This window comes from Xenopus laevis, chromosome 4L (assembly GCF_017654675.1).
Source record: "Xenopus laevis strain J_2021 chromosome 4L, Xenopus_laevis_v10.1, whole genome shotgun sequence".
NCBI classification, from domain to species: Eukaryota; Metazoa; Chordata; class Amphibia; order Anura; family Pipidae; genus Xenopus; species Xenopus laevis.
This window is the reverse complement of record NC_054377.1, coordinates 126,364,797-126,391,848: the sequence shown is the minus strand read 5'-3', so window position 1 is coordinate 126,391,848 and position 27,052 is coordinate 126,364,797. Positions and strand designations below refer to the sequence as shown.

At 38.4% G+C, this 27,052-nt stretch overlaps 1 protein-coding gene across 4 annotated transcripts in view; it reads left to right on the top strand.

Moving 5' to 3' along the window:
- LOC108714603 (dedicator of cytokinesis protein 3) overlaps positions 1-27,052 on the top strand; it is a 191,600-nt gene that overhangs the window by 114,955 nt on the left and 49,593 nt on the right. For all 4 annotated transcript variants that reach the window (XM_041590777.1, XM_018258977.2, XM_041590776.1 and 1 more), the window contains 10 exons: positions 2,143-2,291; positions 6,310-6,394; positions 8,793-8,834; positions 9,158-9,309; positions 9,441-9,522; positions 11,033-11,093; positions 12,495-12,642; positions 13,407-13,495; positions 17,070-17,195; positions 18,786-18,910. In XM_041590777.1, the coding sequence (XP_041446711.1) occupies positions 2,143-2,291; positions 6,310-6,394; positions 8,793-8,834; positions 9,158-9,309; positions 9,441-9,522; positions 11,033-11,093; positions 12,495-12,642; positions 13,407-13,495; positions 17,070-17,195; positions 18,786-18,910 (1,059 nt within the window). The remainder of the gene's footprint in view (positions 1-2,142; positions 2,292-6,309; positions 6,395-8,792; positions 8,835-9,157; positions 9,310-9,440; positions 9,523-11,032; positions 11,094-12,494; positions 12,643-13,406; positions 13,496-17,069; positions 17,196-18,785; positions 18,911-27,052) is intronic.

The window sequence follows — 27,052 nt, the reverse complement described above, 5'->3', positions numbered from 1 at the left end:
TTTCTCATGATTGGACACACCTGTCTATAAAGTTCAAGGTTTAACGAGCAAATACAACCAATTTGGTGTTGCTAGTAATCAGTATTGAGCAGTTACAGTTAAATTAAAAACTACAAGGGTACCCACATTTTTGCACAGCCAGTTTTTCACATTTGATTTAATTTCATACAACTGAATACTGCTTCACTAAAAATCTTTGTTCAGGAAACAAGTACTCAGATGTTCTCAGTGGAGTAAATTATTATGTAGGCTGAGAGGGGTTTGCAAACTGTTTCATATAACTGTATATATTTTATTTCTCTACTCATCAAGGCACCATTGGTGATAGTAACACTATTGTTACACAGTACTACAGTTTATACTTTAGTGCTACATCATGCAAACCCACAGGGCCTTCTTCACTCTGCATGCCCCCACGCCCATATTCTTGGGGTCTGCTACCCATACTGTTGGACACTCCTTTCATTCCCCCCAACAGTCTTGGGGTATGCTACCTATTATGTTAGGCTCTCCTTTCATGCCCCTCAAAGTCATCGGTCTACTGCCCATATCGTTAGGCACTCTTAGAACATTCCCCACAGTTATTTAATCTGCTGCCCCAGTACTTGCAAGCCCGCCACAGTCTGCTACTCATATTCTTGGGCAGCTGATCATATTACAAAAATAATAAAATATAACAAAAATAAAGTTGAAAGCCATCAAGTCTTACCATCAAGTCTTGACTCTGATGAATTGATGCTTCAGTCTGGTTGGGAGCTGAGAGCATGTAACGTGGAGCCATGGTTTTAAAAGCAGCATCTCAAACTTTTACACGACTCAATTACAAAGCTATTAGACAAAACAGAAATACATAAAATACATAAAAACATTGGGCGTATCTCCAGAATTGATTACATTTGATGGCTGTTCAGGAGAAGCATCTGGTTAGCAAGCATAAACATTTCAAATTAGCTGCTTGTGTTGTCTAAAGAAATATTGATATGTCATCCTTATTTCAGGAATCACATATACTACTTGTCTGCATAGACGCCAGGGTTAGCACAAATCGCTGCCACTAATTCCTGCACCCACTTGGGAACAATGATAATTAAAATTCTAGCTACTGTAAGTGCAACTGGAATATTGTGTCTTCGTTGGGTTTCATGGTTCAGTCTATTTGGGAGTAAGGTGCTGCTCTTGTTGCTTCTAGAAGCCAAAAGTTAATTATTTTATATGTTTTAAAAGCTGAGGTGATCTTGTTTTCATCTCCTGTCCAATTTGTGACTATTTTTATAGGACATTTATTAACCTATTATACAGAAAGACACTTGATCACGGCATTTACATATATTTATACATAAATACATTTCTTTGAAATAATAAGACAGTAAGGCTCATTAACTAAAACCCCAGGTGAAAGAGCACTAAGGGCCACAAAACCATGGCACTTACAGCTCAGCTACACAGGACATGGGTCTGGTGCATTCTGCAGAGCACAGCATAATTTGGTGCTGTAAGAAGAACCTTTCTGCTTCTGGCACATACTAACTTGCCTGTCTGAATGACACACAAGTTTAGTGGCGTAACTAGAGTGTGCAGGGCCCCCCTGCAAAACAATCTCCAGAGGGGTCCAGTGCACTCAGATCCCCATCCTACTACCCATTTCCCACCCCGCCCACTTTCCGTCCCACCTCTGCCCACTCCCTGCCCCAACTCCACCTACTCCCCACCTCGACTCCGCCAACTCCCTGATCTTACAATCCGATACCCTGCTGTAGGTAAGAGAGCGGCTGGGGATGGGGGTTCTTGTTAGCTATAGAGGAAGCAAGGCCCCTTGTGACTGTGGGGTCTGCTTCCTCTATAATTATGCCACTGCGCAAGTTAGGGGGCGCTTACCCAGTCTCATCTACCATCCAGAACAAGCACTTATGCAAATACAGATGCTTTGCAATTCATTTTAATTGCTTTATTGCTTTTGTGTGCCCCTTAGCACTCTAGCACTTGCATTCCAGGTTATAGTAAATGACCTCTTAAAACTTTGTTTTAAAATAATAAATCAAATTAACTTTTTATAATTTGTTTTTTTTTCTCCATTTCTTTCCTTTCTGCCACTGAATTCTTCTTTGCTCACCCTTTCCATCCCACCCCAATTCCTAATTTCAGAAGCACAAAGTAGACCTATTTTACAAGCTGCGCCATGTGATGAACGAGATCATTGACCTGCGCAGACAGCTGCTATCAGGTCATCTCACGCAGGATCAGGTACGAGAGGTCAAGAGACACCTGACAGTGCGCCTGGACTGGGGAAATGAGTAAGTATGACCAAGGAGCACTAACACAAAAAAAACACGCACAGTCACTAAAACATATACAAACCTGAGAGCACCAACCAATTAGAACCCGGCAGGTGCAAACATAGATCTGTGGCCAGTAGAATGCATAACTGTTCCAAGTGGGAATATTGATCCTTTGGTGAGTGATCAGCACCTGCCATAATATAAAGCCAAACAGAGTAACCTGCAAGGCACACATAGCTTGACAAATAAAGAGAATATGACAATAGCAGCACGTTGGCGTGGATATAAAAATTTGCTCCTATTGTGTTGTAGGCAGTTGTTAATATATTCCCCCTACACACAATACATAATCCGTAAGTGTCACTGTGCCACACCTGCATGACAGCTTTACTGAAAAAAACCTCCATTTTATGGGCAACATAATAACACACTGCTGCATTGCTGCCTCTGTATACAGCGCATAATCTGTTGCTACAGGCAGAATTACTATACACATCATGTACCAAGCTGGAAATTTATGTTTTATTTTTTGAAAACGAACCACTAATGTCCTATGTGGCCACTAATTGCATTGCTTACACCGCTCTCAGATGCTAGCCTCTATTGAATGCACATTAAGCTTATTAGATCCATTGCAGCTTTTAGCATGGGATAGTATTGCACACAAACAAGCTGAGTGTATGGTTTGTATCTCTCAATGAACATGGCTAGATACTCACCTAAGTAAAGTCTGGCTTGAAAACTGCAGTGTGATGACCCCAATACACAGTTTCACCTTTAGAGATTGAAGGAGGTGGGAAAATATTTGCTGCTTATTTCTTAGGGTGCTAAAATAGTTGGCTCTGTTGCTATCCACTGATCAAAACTGATACTTGTTAAATAAAGTGCCTGTTTGCTTTATACATTCAAAATTATGTTTTTGTTATAAAAAATGATTTTGGATGGTGCTGATATTGCTGGTATTGGAGGCACAATACAAAAGAATTGTGTAGGTTTTGCCCCAGTGACAAACCCAAGATCACAAGGATGGTATAGGCACCATTCTTCCCAAATTTTTACACATGACATTCTGGAGGTTGTGGTTCAGAAGCAACTGAAGAACCCAAGCTTTTGCGTATTTCCTTTTCTCTCATTCTGGCTATTTTTCTTTAATATCTCATTACATGGTAGAGTAACTGTAAACTGATGGCTGAACAGGACAGCCCACTGAAGCCTGGCCCACCAGGACTTCTCCAGGTGCCCTGGTGGGCCAGTGCGACAGCTTATTAAAATAAAAGAAGAGTTCAAAATGAATGCTCACACCTGGGTAATATCCATGTATACAGATTTGCACTATACAATATATAATTAATCCATTGTGACATCAGATCAAGATGATTACAACATATATCTACTAATTTTCTATTGCTTGACAGAGACAGTGCCCATTTACAATATTATTATATTTAATTGCTGCAAAGTGGCATACCCAGCTGATAACAGTTCAGCACTGAAAGAACAGTCAGAAAAAACCTTCCTCCACAGCTAAATAATTCTATGAAAACATATTTAATAGTACAGCAATTCCTGCAATTGTACAGCATAATTATAATAGGTAAGGTAATTTTATTTATTGGGTGCTATTTTATGTAACATTTTAATCAAAGTATTGCTTTATAGGGGTAATTTGCTTTTTACCCGTGGACAGAAAGTACAAAAGACTTAAGTTCAGAAATAGAGTTGTCACCAGCTATATTACCTATATGGCCAGTAAAATTATAATTGATTCCAATGTAATTAATGGAGAACAATCTTTAAAATGTAAGAAGGTTAGTAATTCATTTCCAGAAAAGGGGACAACCCTATTTAGAATCTGAGGTCTGGCTAATCTGAACTTCCTACTAGACAAAAAAATGTAGGGATGCATAGACTCCCAAATTTAGTTTGGAATTCAGCTGAATCCTATCCTTTTTCATGAGGATTTGATGGAATCCCAGTGCCTGGCAGAACCAAATCTGAACCCTAAAAACCATGTGACTTTTCACACATTAAAGGGATACTGTCATTTTTTTTCAAAATGAATCAGTTAATAGTGCTGCTCCAGCAGAATTCTGCACTGAAAATCCATTTCTCAAAAGAGCAAACAGATTTTTTATATTCAATTTTGAAATCTGACATGGGGCTAGACATATTGTCAATTTCCCAGCTGCCCCAAGTCATGTGACTTGTGCTCTGATAAACTTCAACCACTCTTTACTGCTGTACTGCAAGTTGGAGTGATATCACCCCCTCCCTTTTCCCCCCCAGCAGCCAAACAAAAGAACAATGGGAAGGTAATCAGATAACAGCTTCCTAACACAAGATAACAGCTGCCTGGTTGATATAAGAACAACACTCAATAGTAAAAACCCAAGTCTCACTGAGACACATTCAGTTACATTGAGAAGGAAAAACAGCAGCCTTCCAGAAAGCATTTCTCTCCTAAAGTGCAGGCACAAGTCCCATGACTTGGGGCAGCTGGGAAATTGACAATATGTCTAGCCCCATGTCAGATTTCAAAATTGAATATAAAAAAATCTGTTTGCTCTATTGAGAAATGGATTTCAGTGCAGAATTCTGCTGGAGCAGCACTATTAACTGATTCATTTTGAATTTTTTTTTCATGACAGTATCCCTTTAAGGAAATCACAATTTTTTTTCTCCCTTACTTATGACAATTTGAATTTGGTTCAGGATTTGACAAATCCTTCATGAAAGACTTGGGTTTTGGACAAATCCCAAAAATATTGATTCAGTGCATCCCTTTAAGGGTAAGGCCAGACGAGGAGATTCGGGGAGATTTTGTCGCCTGGCGACTTATCGCCCTGCTTTTGCGCAACTATCTCCCCGAACTGCCTCAGCGTTTTTCCCCTTAGGCTACATCGCAAAATCGCCTGCGCTAATGCACACACGGCGATGCGTTTTCAATAGTCGCCCAAAGTTGCCTATATATAAGCTTTACTTATTAACCATATAAGTCCTTTTTTATTGGTACAAAAATTATGAACTAATTAAAATGTCTTTTTGATGTTGCTTCCAATCCAAACCCTCAAAACGTTGTTTCACAGGCCCTGAATATATGCTCATTAGAAATTACAAATTCATCTTTGATACCCAAAATTAGCCCTATTTAATATAACATTTTTTTTGTGTTGGTGCATCAGATTTAGGGCAGAGGTTTCCAGGCAATGTTCCCTCTATGTTGTGCACTTGTGTATGCACACAGAATTTGTGAGAACTTTTTGACCTGCACACACAGTTTTTTAAAAGTGCACACACAGTTTTAGAAAGTGTGCACACAAGAATTATTTTGTGCACACAGCCAAGAAAGAAGAAACAATTGCCTCCAGGTGCATAACTAGATGTTATGGGGTAACTATGTCCTAGTAATGTAATTTTTTTTTATAATGATCCCATCCCATAAGCATTAATGAATATGATCAGTCTTTATGATGAACGGCATCAAAGAATGATTACAAATTGTGTGTATGTTGAGTGAATGCACATGGTGAATGCTCATACCCAGTAACTATGGCTGCACATCTGTTCTGCCCTCAAGCCCTTTTGTTATTTATTTACTGACCCTGCACACATAGCTGTCACTGTCATACTGCTCTGTATCTGGCCCAGTGTATTGCCCTCTTAGATACAGCCCTGTCATTACCCATCCGTGTTCCGTTTCACAGCAAACCCTGCATTCTTATTCACTGCTTTTAATGGAGTGACCCCATCATATCCTGCAAGCATTTTATAATTATCTGTTTTTGGCACGCTGTTTAGTCCTATACTGAGTATAGACACATATTCTAACAGGTTCACTTTGATCCTGTCCTGTATATCTCTCATTTAGTAATGTATAAATGCCACAGCCTAAACGTGGGATATGAAGCTATTAGTTTGTGTTCAACTACAATTCTCAGCATGTCTGCTGCATAAGCTGGTGTGTGTGTTAAGGGGTTTGCAAATGTAAATGACCTAAACTACCTCTAATGTCTCGTTTTTTGCTTCTGTGTAGGCATCTGGGCTTGGACTTAGTGCCCCGAAAAGAATTTGTGGCTGTAGATTCTGATCAGATTAGTGTCTCCGACCTGTACAAGATGGTGAGCACCCCTCCCATATTTCAGTGCTGCTTCAGTGCTTACAGTCAAAACAATAACAGGCTGGGGAAACGTGTGTCAAAGGAAGAGCTTTATTATGTATTTAGGACATATAATATTAGGCCTGGTGTCTATGCTAGGCATATTAATGAATGATGGCAGCTTTGAATGTAGGAGTTAACCAAACTGGCAAGTCTGCATTACATCTGTAATATATCAAACCATGGAACAAAGAATAAAGCTGCATATTCAGACACACTGATACAGAATTAGGGGATGTTTCCCCTGCTTCCATGGCCCACCCCAAACCCAGGTCTGAAATAATTGTGTTTATAATAGGCCTTTTCTCTGGGTATCCATAAGAGTGCCCCATCTAATAACTGCATACCTCCCAATTGTCCCTTTTTCGGAGGGACAGTCTCTCTTTTGACAGCTCAACCCGCAGTCCCTCATTTGTACTGGAAAGTCCCTATTTTCTCTGCACTTAACAGCCAGAAAAAGAAACAAAGTTTCTCACTTAATTGGCTTTTAGCAGAGAGCACAGAACACCTAACAGGTGCAAATAAGATACTTTGTAACAATTTTGAGGCACAAAAAAACTGTTTAGATAAGGAGAAATATTTTCAAACTTTACTTACCTGACAAATTTTGTTAAATGAACATGGAAGTTAGGGGGTGTGGTCACAGAAATGGGTGTGGCCAACATTTTTTGCTGTTCTACGTGCGAAATTTTTGTCCCTCTTTTTACTTCCAAAATGTTGGGAGGTATGTAACTGACCAGTTACAAGGTGTAAATAACTGATATAATTCATGGCATTTATATCAGAAGGATTCAACCTGCAGTCCCTTAACCATGTTTCAACTAAGCTCCTGACATCCCACTTACTGCTAAAGACACTACTAAGAAGCAGCTGGGACTTGTAGTTTAGCAAGAAATTGTATTTTGGTTCTCTAAATGATGTAGTTTTCCTTAAGCTGCTGTTTACTTTACCTTTTGTTCTATATCTGGCCTTCTCACCTTAAAGCATAACTAAAGCCTGAAAAGTTTATGGCAATAGATGCTTTATTTTATATACTGAACTAGGTACCAACCCAGCGGTTCAGCAGCCCTATACTGATTCAGGCCATCAAATTTGACCACAGCTGCTCCACACCGTGTCAGGCCATCTTTGCAGCGTCACTGCGACTGTACTCTATGCTGCTGTTTAAAGGGGTTGTTCACCTATAAATTAACTTTTAGTAAGATGTAGAGAGTAAAATTCTGAGACAATTTGCATTTGTTCTTCATTTTTTATTATTTGTGTTTTTTGAGTCATTTAGTATTTTATTCAGCAGCTCTTCAGTTTGCAATTTCAGCAATCCAGTTGCTAAGGTCCAAATTACCCTAACAACCATGCATTGATATGATTAAAAGACTGGAATATGAATAGGAGAGGCTCAGAACAGAGAGATGAGTAATAAAAAGTAGCAATAACTATAAAATTGTAGCCTTACAGATCCTTTGTTTTTAGATGGGGTCAGTGACCCCCATTTGAAAGCTGGAGACAGTCAGGCAAAGAAGGCAACTAATTTAAAAACTATAAAAAAATGAAGGCCAGCTGAAGAGTTCCTAAGAATTAGCCATCCTTTAACATACTTAAAGTTAACTTAAATGTGAAACACCCCTTTAAACTAAGCTTAGGGGTCATCAAAGTTAATGAAAAAAAATAGAATTAGTAATCAGTTTAGATGCAGAGTGTACTGGTTACTATGCTGCCATGTAACGAGAATCAGAATTTTATATTTTGTATATTGTGTATATTGTTAGTCGGTCCCTAAGCACAGTATCTGAGAGCAGCACAGAGCATGTGCAGTGAATCAGCTGAAAGGAAGGTGGGGAGTTACTGAGGACATCTTTAGAGACACAGATCTTCATTGCTAATGGGCTTTGGTGCCCTTGAGCTACATTCATGCTTTGTTGTGCTTTAGTTCCTCTTTAAATTCTCTCCCATTTATTGCTTTGTACTGTATCGGGAGAGTGAATTCAACCATGAGGCTGTTAGGTGTAATAGTTCTGGCTAATGCAAGCCGAGAAGGTAAAACCAGTGGCTTGTGGGCCTATTTTTATAAATATGTATAGAGCTTGCAAGCTCAGCATGGCCTGTTTGCTTATATGCCAGGAATGATTTTTAGTCTCAGTCCATTAGTGGGCTTAATGAGGACATTTTGTACACAGTACACCCAGGGGAGAAATGATCCTAGGAATGTAGAGCTCAGTGCCGGCCAGTAGATTCTTGTACAGCGTGCTGGGTATTTTTCACAGAACCGTGGTGGGCCAGACCTAATTGAATAATGTAAAATGCAAACTGCGGACACCTGCTTTAGCCTGTTCCTTTCTGACACAATCCATATTTCTCTGCAGCATCTGTCAAGTCGGCACAGTGTTCAACAAAGTACAAACCAGGTAAGGGGAGGGAGAAGGTGGTGTCTTGACATTGGGTCGAATGAAAGAAAAAAAAGCTAACAATGCTAACTAACGTGGGAAATTAATAGGTCAGAAAGTAGATAGATAAAAAAAAAATGTGTGTGTGGTGCATTGGAGGTGAGAGACAGAAAATGGTGGTCTGAAAAAGAGATGGGCATAGGGAAAATGAATGTTTGATGTTATATTGTGAGGGAACTTGTGGATAGACACATGTGTGAGATAAAGGGGAAGAACCAAGCATGTTCCTCAGTAAATCGTACAGACAGGTTGATGACAAGTGGTGACCTGGTTTCCCGTCATAGGCAGACACCCTGCGGCAACGACACAAGGAGTCACGAGCTCCTGTTCCTCACCACCTGCTACTCAATCTGAAGAGTTTCACACACACTAACATAGGGGAAGATGTGGACCTTTTCTTCTCACTGTATGACATGAGGGAGGCGCGTCAGATCAGGTGACTCCTATTTTTCTTTTGTGATACCCCTACTCTGGATCCCAATTGCCCCTGTCCCTTTTGTGTCATGTCTATCCCCACATTCCATTGTCATCTTCCCCTTATTCTCTGACTGTTTTTTTTCTATGCAGCGAGAGGTTTATGGTACGTCTGAACAAGAATGGAGGTCCAAAGAACCCGGAGAAGCTGGAGAGACTCTGTGCACTATTTACAGTATGTAGTGTGTACTATTCATCATATGCAGCCTGCGTGTCTGTGTAATGGATGTACACGAAATACATTCACATTGGCAAATGTGTACCTACTGTATTTATATACGGGTTAACATCACCAGCAGAAGTGATCCAGTTATTTCCCAGAAGACTATAAAATATTGCAAAACAGCACTATTTACATACTGGCGCAGATTTATATTTGGTCTCATGACACATCACATAACTTTTTACTGGACAATAAGTATGTTCAGCATTGTAATATGTATAAATGTTTTTCTTAGTTTATTATAAAACAACATGTTGATCAAAGTCCAAAATAATGTATACTGAAAAGTCTTTGGGCAAAATCACTAAAGGGCAAATTTTCAGCGACTGCTTCGCCACACTCCTCGCCACTTCGCTAGGCGCAATTTCATTACCATTAATTCACTAAAATGTGAAGTTGAGTCTCAGCAGCCGAACGCTGGTGATTTTCACTAGCGTTACATCGCATGGGCGAGCATTTCATAACAAATTTTCGCTAGCGTTCATTTCTGCCTAGCAACACTTTGTTAGCACTCTTATGCTTAGTTTAATGTGTATAGGGCAGGTATCTTAAAGTCAGTAATGTTGGTGCAAATGCTTGAAATGGCCACTTTTTTAAACACATGTCCAATGAGCCATAATAAAGACAGAAGAGATCCTCTAATGCCCTATACATGAGCCCACCCTTAAACAAATGTGGCATGTCCCTCAAATTAGTTTAAAAAAATTGTTAACACATAAATCTTTAATAGTTCGGACTTTTGAAGGCAATCCCGCTTTAAAAAAAGAAAAGTCGCAAGCTTTTTTTTTACAACTTAAATGCATTTCTGGCATACAGGATATGATGTCACTGACATAAGATTGAGGAAGATGTAGATTCTTTTTATCAGTTCGCCAGGTCTGAGGTAGTAAATTAAACTCTGACGAAAGAGGTAACGTACAGTAAGATTTTAATCTTAACAACCGTTCGCCAGAGCGAAAAGTCTCGTTCTCGTAGTGACGTTCTCGTTCGCTAGCGAATTGTCCTCTACACCTGTTTATAAATTGGTGATATCCCTGTGGATGGGATTTCTCGTTAGCGTCTGCCACTTCACCCTTTAGTGAATCTGCCCCTTTGTATTTGTGAAAACAGCCCATATTTGCCCTTGAACTATTTTGTGAATGGGTAGAATACTGCATTCTAGTTATTATAACTAGGTAAATAATCTGCAGAATATTCTTTTCATACAATACCACATGTATTCATAATTCACCTTTGTTTTAAGGTAAAATAATGGGAATGCAAAACCTTGGTATGAAGAGGGTACATATTTCCTCAAGTTTATTATAATAGTGCTCTGTTGTTATGTGGTGTTTGTATGTTGGTGTATCCCATCACAGTGTAAAGCACCAAATGATTATATATAGGTTTTCAGAAATCATATATTGGCTCTATGCATGATGCACCTAATGGTGGGAAATGATTATGTATGCTTTTTGTGCAGGATTTGAGCAGTAAGGATGTAAAGAGAGACCTGCATCTTGTGGTTCATGTCATCCGTATAGGTATGTGGCTGTTCCCCCCCAATCCCCCAAGAAAGCAATTCTTTAATTGTATCCACATAATACAGTGACAGATACAATATGTATGCTATAAGGCTAATTTACTATGGGTAGGGGTCCAAAACAAGAACAAACAGAGTTCAGCTAATATACACAAAATTCATAGTGATTCACTCAAAGAAAACTGCACCAGTACAGTCGGAAATATGCAGGGATATGCCTTAATTCAATTCAAATATAAACTTATGTAGTGATGGATGCAGGGATATGAACCTAGTCCCATTATTAATATAGGCAAATATAAAATTAAACAGTGCTTAGCACATAGTTACATAGTTACATAGTTAAATTGGTTTGAAAAAAGACCAAAACCAGTCAAGCTCAACCCCTCCAAATGAAATCCAGTCCACGTACACACACTCACTCACACTCTCTCCATACACTCACATACACTGTTATATACCAATATATAAACTAATTGTAGATTTAGTGTCACACTATTGCCAATATTCCTTAATTAAACCAGTAACCTTCTGTGTTGTCTAAGTCTAAGTAGAGTCATCCACTGCCATCCCAGAGTCGAGGTTCCTGCTTACCTCCTACTACACTACTTCTACTACTACTACTACAAATAGAGAAGTGTACCCGTACAGTTAGGGGCCAATTCACCAAGCTCGAGTGAAGGATTCGAAGTAAAAAAAAAATCGAATTTCAAAGTGTTTTTTGGGCTACTTCGACCATCGAATGGGCTACTTCGACCTTCGACTACGACTTCAACTTCGAATCGAAGGATTCAAACTAAAAATCGTTCCACTATTAGACCATTCGATAGTCGAAGTACTGTCTCTTTAAGGAAAAACTTCGACCCCCTAGTTCGCCATCTAAAAACCTACCGAACCCAATGTTAGCCTATAGGGAAGGTCCCCATAGGCTTGCCTTAATTTTTTGGTCGAAGGATAATCCTTCGATCGTTGGATTAAAATCCTTCGAATAGTTTGATTCGAAGGATTTAATCCTTCGATCGTTCGATCGAACTATTTGCGCTAAAATCCTTTGACTTCGATATTCGAAGTCGAAGGATTTTAATTCCCAGTCGAATATCGAGGGTTAATTAACCCTCGATATTCGACCCTTGGTGAATTTGCCCCTTAGTGTGTATGTAGGGATAAAGCACAGCTCCAGTATTAATATAGGCATGTATACATTTACATAAACAAACACAGAAAGGTGCCAATACAGTTAGTAATACATGCAGACATAAGCATAGACGCCTTTATTAATACAATCAAATATACACTTTATATAGTGATTCACACACAAATAACTGCTCCAGTATGCTTAGATGAAACTGCAAGGATATACTTTTATTGCTTCTGATCAGGGCTGTGTGGTTTTATTTCACAGGGCGCATGTTAATGAATGACTCACGGAAAGGACCTCCTCATGTGCACTATCGGCGTCCATATGGTTGTGCAGTATTGAGCCTCGGGGAAGTACTGCCAGTCCTATGCGAACATCGAGAGGAGAAGGATTTTGTCCTGAAGGTGTATATGTGAGTACAATGTAAAACATAGTATTTTGAGACAGCGTGAACAAAGCATAGATAAACTTCTTCAGAACAGGAGGAGCAGACTCATGCCTGCTGGATAAATATATATATATGTAGAGGGCTGCTGTAGAGAGCCAACCTTCTCTAACAGTAGCAGCCACATATATAAAATTAAGAGAATTAGATGTACAGTATTAATTTAGGCACACTATCTATAAACTAAAGACTAACCATAATGACCCATCTAATATACATGGGCATGCAAACACATTTCCTACTATGTTGGCGCCTGCATTTAAGTCCATTTACCCACACAAAACAAAGGGACCATCATCAGTATAGGTAAGCTATACAGGTTCAACCCACAAGGATACAAGTAGAACCTTTGCACAGAGTCCAGATACTTTATTGGGTCCTTTGGACACGAAGGTGAGGCTATAATTATTTTTTCTACTAAATTCCAACTTAGTGATTTTCACAAGGGCTCTCCAGAGTCTTGATTTGTCCCTGCTTCTAAGCAGATTTGAAGACTATACATACTTAGATCATCTACAAATTCAGAAGCCCAGTTGAATAACATGTAATACGCCGGACACTGTGTGTATATATATATATATATATATATATATATATATATATATATATATATATATATATATATATATATATATATAATGGGATGTAAAGACACTCTTGGTCACTGGAATCTGACATATGGAGAGTTGGAAGTTCTCAGAGAAGTTGGACCGTTTCTTTTTTCTCCCCAGGTGTAATAATGAGAACGAGTGGTACCAGATTCATGAGAACATCATCCGAAAGACCAGCACCAAGTACTCCACACCCAGTTCCAACTATGGTAACTACCACCCAGTAGTTATATGTCACGTTACAACTTTCAACATTATCCTTATGTGCCCAAGGCGCAAGGTGACAGTGGTGGAACTAGATGTTACTGGGCCCCACAGCAAATAGATTTTAGGAACCTCAACATATGCAGAAGTTGTCCTGTTTTATCAATATATGTTGTAATTTCTCTTTATGTGAGCCACATGGGGCCCCTATACCTCCTGGGACCCTTAGCAGCCGCAGGGTATGCTTCCTCTGTAGTTACACCCCTCCAAGGTGACACAAACTCATGTTAGTCGAGAAATCTGTTGCATTGGAGTTGACATTACATGGTGTACAGCAATGGCATAGTTAGGTTGCATACATTGTAATATGTACCTGTGGTGGTGAATTTGTATTGTATGGTGTTTACTAAAAGAGACACTAATATGAGCCATTCTGGTGGTACCAATGAAGAATCCCTTGGTACTCATGTGGTACGAAATTCGATAATCGAAGTACTGTCTCTTTAAAAAAAACTTTGACTTCAATACTTCGCCAAATTAAACCTGCCGAAGTGCTATGTTAGCCTTTGTCTTTGTACATTGAAGGAAAATCCTTCAAACATACGCAAATCGAAGGATTTAATCGTTCCTGCCTCTTGGACTTCAGGTTCCATTTTTAGGTGTACCCTTTGTTTAAAATTGTCAGCTGATAACATGGTTACATATATATATATATATATATATATATATATATATATATATATATATATATATATATATATATATATATATATATATAGGAAAAACATTGGCTTATCAGTAATTCAGACCTAGACCAAAGAATATCTACCACAGCAATTTCAACTCCATTTCTGACCCCTACTGATTTCCAAACATGGTTTCAGGATATCTAGGAGACCCAATAGGCATTATTACCACATTTCACCCCAGTTGGCCTTTAGTCCCCATGCCACATCAAGTTACACCGTTTGGGGACCGGTGCCTTAGATTCATAGTAAATAACTGTGATGATTGTGACTCGTCGTGTGCAACTAATGGGTTAATTGGTCTGACCATAAGGGCTGACAGGTGGATCTGTGATCCCAGCACAAATTAGCAAACTTACTAACCCCAATGCATGGAAACTGCTGTAAGCATGAAGCTTTATAGGCAGGATTGTTGAGCTTGGCATTTTAAGAAGTTCCTGTTACATCCCTTCAAACCTCTTCTTGTCACTTAGTGAGCGTCTTGAGCAGTTATGTTGAGCAGGAATTTCAGGGTGAATTTAGTGTGCAGGCTATGAATTTATTTAGCAATTCACAGCGACAGGAGCATCCATCCGTTCAGGCTAACTGAGGGAAAAATCTGCATGTAATTGGGAAGAACGGGATTTCTAATTTACAGATAATTATCGACTTGGCAATGCCTCGTGGACACGCCATCATCTGATTGTCAGGAAACAAAATGATTTTTCATTATTATAAAGACTTTTTTTCACAGTATATTTTACAAGTAAGCAATTAAAAATAATCATATTTCAAGTATTAGTATAAACTAGCACACTGATACAACTTAAAATGCCATGAAGCTTTGCTTAATAAATCATAGAAGCCCTCATATGAACTTCTATTGGGAAAACACATCTTTCTTAGCTAATAGAGTCCTGTGGCAGCTTTTGATTTCTGGGGGCAGACGGGTGACTTTCCTTCAGCATTTAAACCCTGTAAATAAGTAGCAAAGAACAATGTTGCCCTATTGCTGCTACAAGCTTCAAGCTATAAGTAATTGTTGCCAGAAAGGCTTGCTTTAGAAGGCTTCACCAAGTAATGTGACTTTCTTGAGACTTCACAGCCAATACTGGTCTAGCAGGTTACATATTATTAGGCAATATTGGTAATCCACGTAATATCACACACATGTAGGAAAGAAAAATTGCTCAGGCTGGCTGTGAAGACCTCACCAGGTCTCACACCAAGGGTCCTTGGTTAGATGTAGACAATGTTAAATGTTATAGATGTCTTATTTTGAAAATAAATGGCTGCAGACCACTAGGAAACAGATGATCCTCTGATTTTGTGACTTAAAGAGGTTGTTCACCATTAAATTAACTTTTTGTTAAATTGCAACTGGTTTTCATATTTTATTACATATGGTTTTTGATTTATTTAGCTTTTTATTCAGCAACTCTCCAGTTTGCAATTTCAGCAATCTGGTTGCTAGGGTCCAAATGACCCTAGCAACCATGCATTGACTTGAATAAGAAACTGGAATATGAATAGGAGAGGCCTAAATAGAAAGATGAGTAACAAAATGTAGCAAAAACAATACATTTGTAACCTGACAGGGCACTTGTTTCATAAATGGGGTTGGTAACCCCCTTTTAAAATATGGAAAGAGTCAGAAGAAGATGGAAAATAATTAAAATCCTTATTAAAAAATGAATAATGAAAACCAATTGAAAAGTTGCTTAGAGTTGGTCATTCTATAACAAACTAAAAGTTGATCATTATTAAGGTAAAAGGCGAACCACCCCTTTAATAGTCAAGACCTAGTATCTACACCCCCAAAAAAATAGAGTTTATAGCCTTGGAACCTGCAAGCATCATACAGAACAAAGAATGCACACCTAAATGTAGTATTTAACATGTGGTGCAAGCTATAACATCTCCTTCCTATACACCCACAAACAACCAAAACAGAGTATTGTTCAAGGCATTTAGGTTAAGGAATGTGTTGGGATTAAATTTTTTGCCTATTTTGTACATGTTCACTACTCTGTCGGGATCCCATTATTGAGCTACTGTGACTATGGGTTCCAGCTTGTATTACAGTGCACCCCTGTATTAAAAAATAATTTACAGAATTCACAGACCTAGTGGAAGATTGCTGAAGTTGATGTCCCAGCACTTCACATTGAGTATATTAATAATATTTCCTCCTGTCTGGTAATATTTTACTCTTGATTGGCAGCTTTATTAGCATTTTCTCACCTCTGCCTCCCAGAGCTTTTAATTTAATCCAGTATGCATAGGTTTTCTCTACACACGAGTACACTAGGGCTAGTTTCTTGTCTCTAGCACATTAGTGCTTAGGAGATACAGCACTCCTCATATATCTAGGTGTGTTTTACTGTCACTCATTCTGTTATGTTGTTTGATATATTCAAATAGAACAATGTAAAAATTGTAACACACTGTCTGATGCAAGTATAGTCACACATTGGAATGAGTAATTGCAATAGGCAGCTCATGCATTTTTAAAAAAAATCACAGTCTTAAATATCACTTCTTGAAACAAGTGAAACCTTTAGTAAAAACTCCATTAAACTCCCTGCAAGCTAGGATTGTAAACTGGGAGATATATTCCTCATTAGCTGCTGATTCATTAGTTTGACACCCAGCATTCATTAACTGACTCACCTCTAGGATGAAAAACATATCTGCCTAGGAGTGTCCTAGCCCTACAAAAGAATAGACAACAGAGAATAGTGTAAATAAATTATCCATAAAAAAGGTAAACAAAAAACAAACACGCATCAGAAAGTCTGCCTGAGATAGAATGCAAAGTTCCTTTATTAATGTTTGCTTCCTCCTGGTTTAGGGCTGATGGTATCCTTGCAACTTCTGAGAGGGGACATGGAGCAGATCCGCAGGGAGAACCAAGTGCTGTTTAACAGGGGAGCAGCTATGACTCGCAAACTGGGGTTCCCTGATGTTATTCTGCCAGGTAAGAGACAGTGGGGGAGCCACAGTGCAGTAGAGGTTCTAGCACCAGGAGCTGATATGCAGTACATCACTGGAATATCTGGGCAGTTTCTTAAATCTTAAATATCAGATTTATCCTCTTCTGCCTATACTACGGAGTTTCTCATTCATTAATCATGTTGGTTTCCTCTGTTGTGTGCTCACTCTCCCTTACTAATACATACAAACAAGCACACTTACCCACAAACACTAACTGAAATCTGATTCTTCCCTGCTTGGAAACAGAATTAAATTTGCTATAACAAATACTGGACAAATAACCCCAAAATAGTTGTGTCCACCTGGAAGTTCCTTTACATGCAAAAATCTCCTCAGCCACATAAGGTCTTGTTGCCTTTTTATACATGTTCAGGTCTTTCACTATTAATTTATAGTTCTCGTTCACACACTTAAAAATTCATTGGTCTAAAACAATTCAGAGCTTCTACTCTACTGTTTCCATGCTGAAAAATCTGCACAGTTTGGGCTGGATCTAGAACACTGTCCAGACATTGCTATTATATGTAATATGAACCTTATGGGAAAAAATTTACAAAAATATATTTGCAATATAATAGGTTTTTATTGGATTGAATCAAGACTGGACTTTCTAGTCTGTTTATTTTTTAATAAAATATCACAATCAAGCTTTATTTTATATTGTTTTAAATCCTACTAAGATGGACCAAGTGTCACAGCAAAGAAGCTCTTAGAACCTACTTTCATTGTATTATCTTCTTTATAAATGACTTTCCTCTTCTTATTCCTACTTTACCACAACTCTCTCCAATCTCTCTTGTCCTTCCATGGCTCAGAAACACAACTGTTAGAGTGTAAGTCATGTTCTCTGATTGTATGGGAATGACTTGTGCCTCCTGAGCTCGTCTTCCATTTGTTCCTCTCATTTGTTTACAGCAACAATGTTATCACTCTACTATGCTAGAAGGGTGTTACAGGGATGCATGTGAGCTGGGCTTCGATATGCAGCAATGGAATGCTCTCCCTCAGAATAGGGTGGCCATGCTGAACTGCAGGGGTGCCCAAATTTTACCTTTTACCAGGATCAATTTTTAGTTATGCTCCCGTCAAAGTTTACCACTGCAATGTTAATTAGTTACACGGACAATGTGACAATGAATGCATTAAGAGATATTTAATAAATATTTCTCAATATTTTTAATGAAAAAAAAATCAGAGGTTAATCTAATGGAGTTGTTTGTATACCACAATCTGCTATACATCTTCAAGTTACCAGTAGAACATCTGCTAGTAGATGACAATCTACCTTTTGGGCACCCCTGATTTAAAGAATGACAGTCCTCCATCAGATGATAATTTTCGGCGCAATTGCTACATAGAGACAGTGCTTATGAAGATGCCATTGTTCAGTTGTATGGGTTCAGGTTGGCATTGCTCTTCAAGACATTGCTGCTTGGCAGAGTGTCCATTGTCAACTCAGTAGTGATGCTGCTTGTAGCGGGTGCTTTGCTCTGCTGAGATTTAAAGTGTGATGGTATAAAGTTATATTAAATTGTGCTTCTGTCTGCTACTACTGTGTCCTTTATCTGCACAGGTGACATCCGCAACGATCTCTATGTGACGTTGGAAAGAGGTGACTTTGAAAGAGGAGGAAAGAGTGTGCAGAAGAACATTGAGGTCACCATGCATGTTCTCTACGCAGATGGAGAAAACTTAAGGGTGAGTTTATTGTCCTCCTTAAAGTGCTAACACACTGCAGTGCACTTTTAATAGATTGTTTAATGAATACTGTCAGAACAATATACACTTAATTTTGAAGATTAAATTAGGATGTGTTGAAAACATCTTCTGCCTATCATTTTAAATTGAAATTAATCTGTTTAATGAGACCCTTTCTTTCCCTCAGTGCCACTATGTCTTCTTGGAGAATCTCAAAAAATAATTGTCCTTCTCCCTAGGACAGAACAAAGGAGTACAGATTAACTATAAAATTAAACCATTTTACATTTGCAAAATCCTTAGTTACCAGGCTCAAGTAAAACACAGGTATATAGATAGAGTGCTGGATGTATCCTTGATAATTAGATGTTATATGCTGGATGCCCAGGGATAAATATTATTAGATGGGTCAAAACATGCTTTTATCATTATACAGTATTTTCAATTTATTATATATACCAAGAATGCCTAACATGTGGCCCTTCAAATACAGTATTCAGCCTCTGATAACTGATAAAGATGACTGATAAAGAGGGCATAAAGAGCTGTGGGTGGCTGACAGATATCCTGATCCCTAATTTGTTCCCAAATTGGGGTTACTGAATTATTCCAAATACCCCACTTCTTTGTCTCTAGATGTAGTTAAGCTTTGCATGTATCAAATGTACTATTTGTAACAAGCTTGTTGTTTCTAGGGATGGTATGGGCTGCTGCCTGGTGCTCTGGGATTAAAGAAAAATGTTTTTTGCGTGACAGAGTAAAGTTGATACTATTGTGTCTCACTTTAGATCTAATAGACTGCACAGAGAAAATAAAGTCATGGTCATATTTATTGTCATCTCTTCTGTATACAAAAAATAAATGCATACATAATGAGATAATGTACTTTAGAAATATATTTTTAGAAACTCAGGTGCTCTTGCCCTGGGCCATCAGAATGGATGGAGTGAAAATCAATATGTCTAGTTAATAGGAGGTTCAAACCAGAAGCCTTGAAGAATGCACATATTAATGGAATGATGGGAGGTTGGTCCATAGCAGAGTTCCCCTTCAAAAAGACTTTCCCCTTTAAAGCTTTGCATGCTTATTATGGGGCCTCCCAACTAAAAAGGACTCCAGTATATCATATTACTATTATTATTATTGTTATTATTATTATAAAGGAATCAAACTTATTTTGTGGCTTTTTACCACATTTCTAACATAATCATCACGCATTTCATTCTCTTTAAGCCACTTAGTCATAGGCTAATTACAAAATGCCAGCACTATTTAATGCCATCAAAACTGACCATTTGCTTGTAGCCACATATTATGCCATATTGTGGCCAGTTTAAATGAGCTGGATGGAGCTTTTGTGACACATAGAGCATGAAATGCATAAGGTTTATGTCTGAAACACAATACACAGCAAAATAGGTTTAAAAACATTGGTGATTCCTGTACATGTAATAAGAGTATGATAATGTTCAGTTCATTGTTTAGTTTTCCAGGGCCTGTTATTGACTATAAAAAACACATAAGGCCCTGGTGAAGAAGAGTTGAGACCCTGCTGTGGGCCAACCTCTCAATCATTTCATTCATTCCGGCATTTTGCTGTCAAATTTCACCATCAGCCTTTGAGGCTTTCTCCCAGTGTACAGAGATTTTAGGTTGGTTCAAGTCCACAATGCAACAGATGCCAGAACATCCTGAGCAGTTTCCTTGGCAGCCTTAAGGTTTTATACTTAACAATCTCATAGCATCATGGTACACAGACTATTAATGCTCTGACAAGGGTTCTTCGTCTTCGCTGAAAATTCTCAGCAAATCCCTAGGGGGTATATAGTGAAATGGTATTATATTCAAAACTGTCATTTTTTTTCCTGTCAAATATCCGCAGCTCCCTTGCATGGGTGAGCACGCTTACAGATCATCATCAGGACATACTTCTAGTGCCTCCGAGTCTTTTTGACACGTGTTGCTCCACTTTATCTCTGTGCTTTTGACACACACATTTTTCATTTTCCGTAGCTTGGCACCATGCACGCCTTGCATAGCTATTGTTAGCTTCATACAGAGTCTTAATTGGGTGAAGAGGTGAATGTTTAGAAAATGTGGAGAAATCTGTTGCTTTGATCCAAAAAAAGGGGGTACCCACATATGTTAGACGACACAGGTTCTTCCTGGGGTCTCAGTTATCCCAATAAGCCCAAAGGGTATCACAGAGCCTACTGTGCCGAATCCCGTATTTCCAAAATTGGAACAGTTTTTAGGGATCTCAGAAGGCACCTTATATGACAAAATAAGCAACTCCCTAAAACTTTGAGTTTGCCTTAAAATTTACTTTTAGTATTATGTTTGTAAAGGAGTGGTTCGCCTTCAAGTTAATTTTTAGTATGTTATGGAATGAATAATTCTAAAAAAAAAATTCAATTGGTCTTCATTATTTATTTCTTATAGTTTTTGAAAAATGGCCTTCTACTTCTGACGCTTTCCAACTTTCAAATGGGGGTCACTGCCCCCATCTAAAAACAAAAGCTCTGTAAGGCTGCAAATTTATTGTTATTTCTACTTTTTATGACTCATCTTTCTATTCAGTCCCTCTCCTATTCATAGTCCATTCTCTTATTCAAATCAGTGCATGGTTGCTAGGGTAATGTGGGCTCTGGCAACCAGAACCAAAATTGCAAACTGGAGAGCTGCTGAAGAAAAAACGAAATAACTCAAAAACCACAAAAAATAGAAAAAGAAAACCGATTGCAACTTGTCTCAGAATATCACTCCCTATATCATAGTAAAAGTTAACTCAAAGGTGAACAACCCTTCTCTACTTTACTTCTACCTCTTGGGGAAAAGAATTACGAGCATTGCTGAATTGCTGTGTTTTAAAACCCAAATAAATCATTTTATTCATCCGATTGTGATGGTAGCATCCATTTAAGCATTTTGGAAAGCATTTTGCAGTTCTGAAGTCCAAGGCCGAGCGAGTCCTTGGCAAAGACTCTGTAGGAGATTTATCTTTTCCAGCATATAACTATGATAAAGAAGCCTCTGCAGCTGCAAAGGCATATGCTTCCGTTCTGCTAAGCCAAGAGGCAATATCACAATGTACAACATAGCTGAGCACATTCAGGCACAAGCAACATTCATAGCTGGATCCTTGAGCCTGTAGAATTCATTCCTTGTGTATCCCACTGTGTAAGAGCACAAGCAGAGTCAGACAAGCTCAGTCCATCTAGTATAACTGTACCACTTTGCACAGCTAATTGCTTAATCTAATACATAAAAAAAACATGAAAGCTCTGGGGCACAGCAAGATTCTTCTGCCCAACACTAAAGCAACACTAGTCTTTGGGTAGGTTAGCAAGGACATTTGCCATTGACCCTTAGCATCCCACTCTAGCTGATGTTAAACGGCAACTCTGAGGATCTAAAGGCTGTTGTGAGACGCTGGGAGTTGCACATTTGAAATGTATGTAATTTACATACGGCCCCAAACTTGCTGTATTGTAAATATAAGTGTTATGGCTGGCATTCATACCGGCTCAGTCTAATGCATACATCAGAACTGAACCCTAAAAATGAATATGGCTAAAATGACATATTTTAAATACAGAACTTATTGCACCAGCCTAAAGTTTCAGCTTGTCAATAGCAGCAATGATCCAGGACTTTAAACTTGTCACAGGGGGTCACCATCTTGGAAAGTGTCTGTGACACTCACATGCTCAGTGGGCTCTGAGCAGCTGTTGAGAAGCTAAGCTTAGGGGTCGAAAATGAGGTTGGACTGTAAATGTAAACTGATGCTATAGGGCTGATTATTAAATTCTGATGCTAGTTGCACTGGTTTCTGTGCTGCCATGTAGTAATTATCTGTATTAATTACTAATCAGCCTTATATTGTGACATTTCTATTCTATGTGTACTGTATATTGTGAGTGGGTCCCTAAGCTCAGTAAGTGACAGCAGCTCAGAGCATGTGCAGTGAATCAGCAGAAAAGAAGATGGGGAGCTACTGGGGCATCTTTGGAGGCACAGATATTTAGAACTAAAGGGCTGTGGTTGCTTTGGGCTGGAACAGAAGCCCAGAACATAATGTACAACATTTCTAGCTACTTCTTTAGTTAAGCTTTAGTTCGCCTATCAAATTCACAAGTTTGGGTTTAAGGCTTGAATTGTTGGCTCAGAATCTTCTTAGCATCAAAACCTAATTCCACATGCTTGTTCATAAGTACTACTATATTGTGTACTATTTGCAGTAATCTCTCAATCTGTCCAGTAACTAAAAAATGTAGGCCCAAAACATTGAGAATAAATATAAATCTGTATTGAAACTGCTTATCGGTAAGTTACTGGGTCCCCTAGACATCCTGGGCCTCCCAGCAGTCAGAGGGTCTGCTTCCACTTTTTCCCCCAGTGTCAAAGCAGGACCTGTGATTTAAGCCCTTCAACAGAACTCCATTGCCGAATTTCTATAGCACAACTGTGTGCCCCTTAGGGAGCAAATGGTGTCTTAATATCATACTGAGGGCAAGTTCTATAGATATACATGTTACACATTGGTATTCTCTTATCTTCCTTGGGGTGGGGGCAATGGCATATTGGTAAAGGGCTTCATATCACTGCTCAGCGACTGGCATGAGATGGGCATTTCCACTCTTCTTATCATAATATTACAGATCTCATGTTTGATGTACACACCAAAGTCATTTTCAAGTACAAACAAATATGCTGACTCACAGCCGGAATGAGGGTCAACTGAAATACAAAGCTATTTAGAATGAGCATCAGCTCTCACAAAGCCTTTGGGCAATGCATCTTGTGACAGAAACAGGCAGTCCCTATTAAAGGGGAACTATATTATATTGAAAAAAATCCACAGATTCATGTTATGTTTAATAAATCACTTCCAGTTTTAGGTGTTTTTAATGTCTAATAATATTCCCTGGTTGTCTGGTGCAACCAACTGGCTCATCCTGTTAGAACTGATATAGCTGACACCTAAGGATGCCTGTTAGACCAAGGAAGCATGAACAGTCCAATATTCCCCAAGTGTAACAAGCTGCCATCCTCAAGTTATTCAATATAATGCCCATCTCCCTGACTATACAGGTGAGTTAGTAGCACCAGCAGAACAATTGGAATGTAAATATGATAATACAACTGTTCCTAAAACAGTTCAATTTTATAAAAAAAAGTAATTTTCCTTAAAGGATATGTAAACCTTAAAAATAAGTGAATGTAAAACGAATGAGAGTGCTATTATAAGCACTTTTGCAATGTACATTCTTTATTTTATTTTTTTTAATTCCAAGTTATTAAAGGATACATGTACTGTTAACATGAATTAATTTTGTTACAACAGCTCCACCCGCTGCTCATTTTCCAACCATTCTGACCACCAAGTAGGCAAGGAAGTTGTCAGGTGAAAGAAAGAGGCTGCTCTGATGTTCTTCTGGTTAGGAAAGATTTGAGAAAGGTTTCTAATTTTTTTTTAACGAGAAGAACATCAGAGCAGCCTCTTTCTTTCTCCTGACAACTTCCTTGTGGTGGTCAGACTGGTCGGAAAATGATCAGTAGGTGGAGCTGTTGTTACAAAATTCATTCATGTTAACCGTACATGTAACCTTTAATATCTTGGAATTTAAGAAAAAAATAAATAATGAATGTACATGGCAAATGTGCTTAGTATAGCACCCTCATCAATTTTACATTTACTTATCTTTAAGGTTTACTAATGCTTTAAAGGGCACCCTAAAAAATAATTCCAAATCCTGTTTTATGATGTTAGTCAAGCAATATAAATTTTACTTTCACTGAGAGGAATTCGCAAGCAGGCAGGCGCCATTTTGTGGACACTGTTATTAAGGCAAGCTTTGCATCATCCAAAAATCTTGATTATGTGCCAGAATGGGGGACCTGATGCCAATGCCCATACACTGACTACACAATTAGATGGTGAGGATGAAGGGGGAATTAGAGGATAGCAGTAATATCTAGGATGTGCAGAATGGAAAGTGAAAGTAATTAGTTGCCCCGCCTTATTCATAGAGGAGGGGCAAACAATACATGATTGACAACATGTTTATAACAGGTATGGATGCTTCAATTAAACAAATGGGGTTTCATGTTTAATTTGAAAAGGACTTTTATTATCCAGCTTTTATGTCTGGGTGACAGGTCCCCTTTAATACAGAAAACCTCTATATGGTGGAGGCAAAGCACACATTGCACTGACCCCACTATTTTTTTTTTAATATGGGCTGGCATCACATTTAACATGCGCTTATGTTATTGTATACATTTGATAACAGTTACTGTATGTTGACACCCTACTTGAAATAATATGGATAAGTCTTGTATCTGAAGCCCAGACATTACTTATACAGCAGTATCTGTCTGGCTGTTTATAGTCTCTGCACTGCTGGTTTTATGTATTCATTATACTGTGACCTACACACTCCCCATCTTCATGTCTAGGTTGGTGTTAAATCCTGTTTTTGTTCTTTGTATATATAATTTCCCCCTTAATCTTGATGGCAACGTTCACTGTTCTTTAAAGCTGTTTAGATGTGCTTCGTATCCATTTTCTACAGGTTTGCTCCTATAATGTCACAGTTGTTATTGATCTAAACAACCGTGACACAAGCAGCATTGATATAAAGGAGGGGTTATGTACACTACAATAAGATGAAAACCTTTCTCCATTATTTCCAGCTCGGATGCGGCGAACTAAGAGGTGGATTTCCTGATATATCAGACAACAGTCACAAATAGATTTCTCTTAAATAGAAAATGGGGGTGCAATTTGAGCTTTGCAGGTCTTATTTCTGATGAATAGAGGGTCATCCCCTTGAAACACTGTGCTTTCTGCACAAGCCAGTATGTGGCTTTAATAAATGCTTAGTCCCTTTGAATAATTCAAGCGAGTGCCATTCCTGTATTGTACTTATTTGTTGAGACATATTCCGGCACCCCCAAGCATTGTCATTTCTGTATCTTATGTTTCACAGCTTCTTCTTGCTATACCCACAGCACCAGCTTTTAACTGTCAGAAAATGGAAATGATTAATTTGCACGTACTAGCTACTCCTGTCCAGCACTTGTAAGAAGTCAAATAATAAGGATTATTATTGCGGCGCATACGCTAGTCTGTTCAGTGCCTTTTACAGCCATGCAATTGGTAGTTTTTTTGTCTGTACTTATTGATATGCTCAGCAAGTAATGGCACCTATGGTGAAACACTTCTGAAATGACATCTGTAACTAACGACAAACATGTTCCAATTGAGTTAAATCAGCCATTGCCTGAAGCTAATCCCCTTACATGTTTGTATAGAATTAACACAGACTCTTTGCTATATAGAAAATATAAAAGGGGTTGTTCACCTTAAAATTAACTTTTAGTATCATGTAGAGAATGGTATTCTAAGAAAAATTTGCAATTGGGTATTCATTTTTTATTATTGGTGGTTTTTGAGTTATTTAGCATTTTATTCAGCAGCTCTCTGGTTGGCAATTTCAGGAATATGGTTGCTAGGGTCCAAATTACCCTAGCAGCTGTGCATTGCTTTGAACAAGACATTGGAATATGAATAGGGGAGGGCCTAAATAGAAAGACTGAGTAATAAAAAATAGCAATAACAATACTAGCCTCACAGAAAACTGTTTTTAGATGGGGGCAATGACGCCCCCATTGAAAGCTTGAAAGAGTCAGATAAAGAAGAAGAAGAAGGCAAATAATTTAAAAACTATAAAAAAAAAAAAAAAAAAAAAAGAAAAGTTGATTAGAATTGGCCATTTTATAACATGCTAAAAGTTTACTTAAAGGGGAACTCCGGCTTCCAAACCAAAATTTGGTAAAGAGTCCCACATAACACAGAAACCCCTAATATACCCATCACAGTTAACTGATGCTTCAAAAAGTATTAATAAATGGCATTTTCTATGCTGAAATCCAGCTGTTTAATAGTTCTTCTCTTTCTGCATCATTTGAAATCCTGGCAGGGAAGGAGGGACTAAAACACTGATGTTACAAATTGTAACAACTTCTCTACAGCTTACAGACAGCATGCAGGAGCTACATAACCCACAATGCATTGCACTGTGATGTTCCATTCCTTATTGAAATCATGTGTGCAGGGAATTGTGTGGTTTGGAG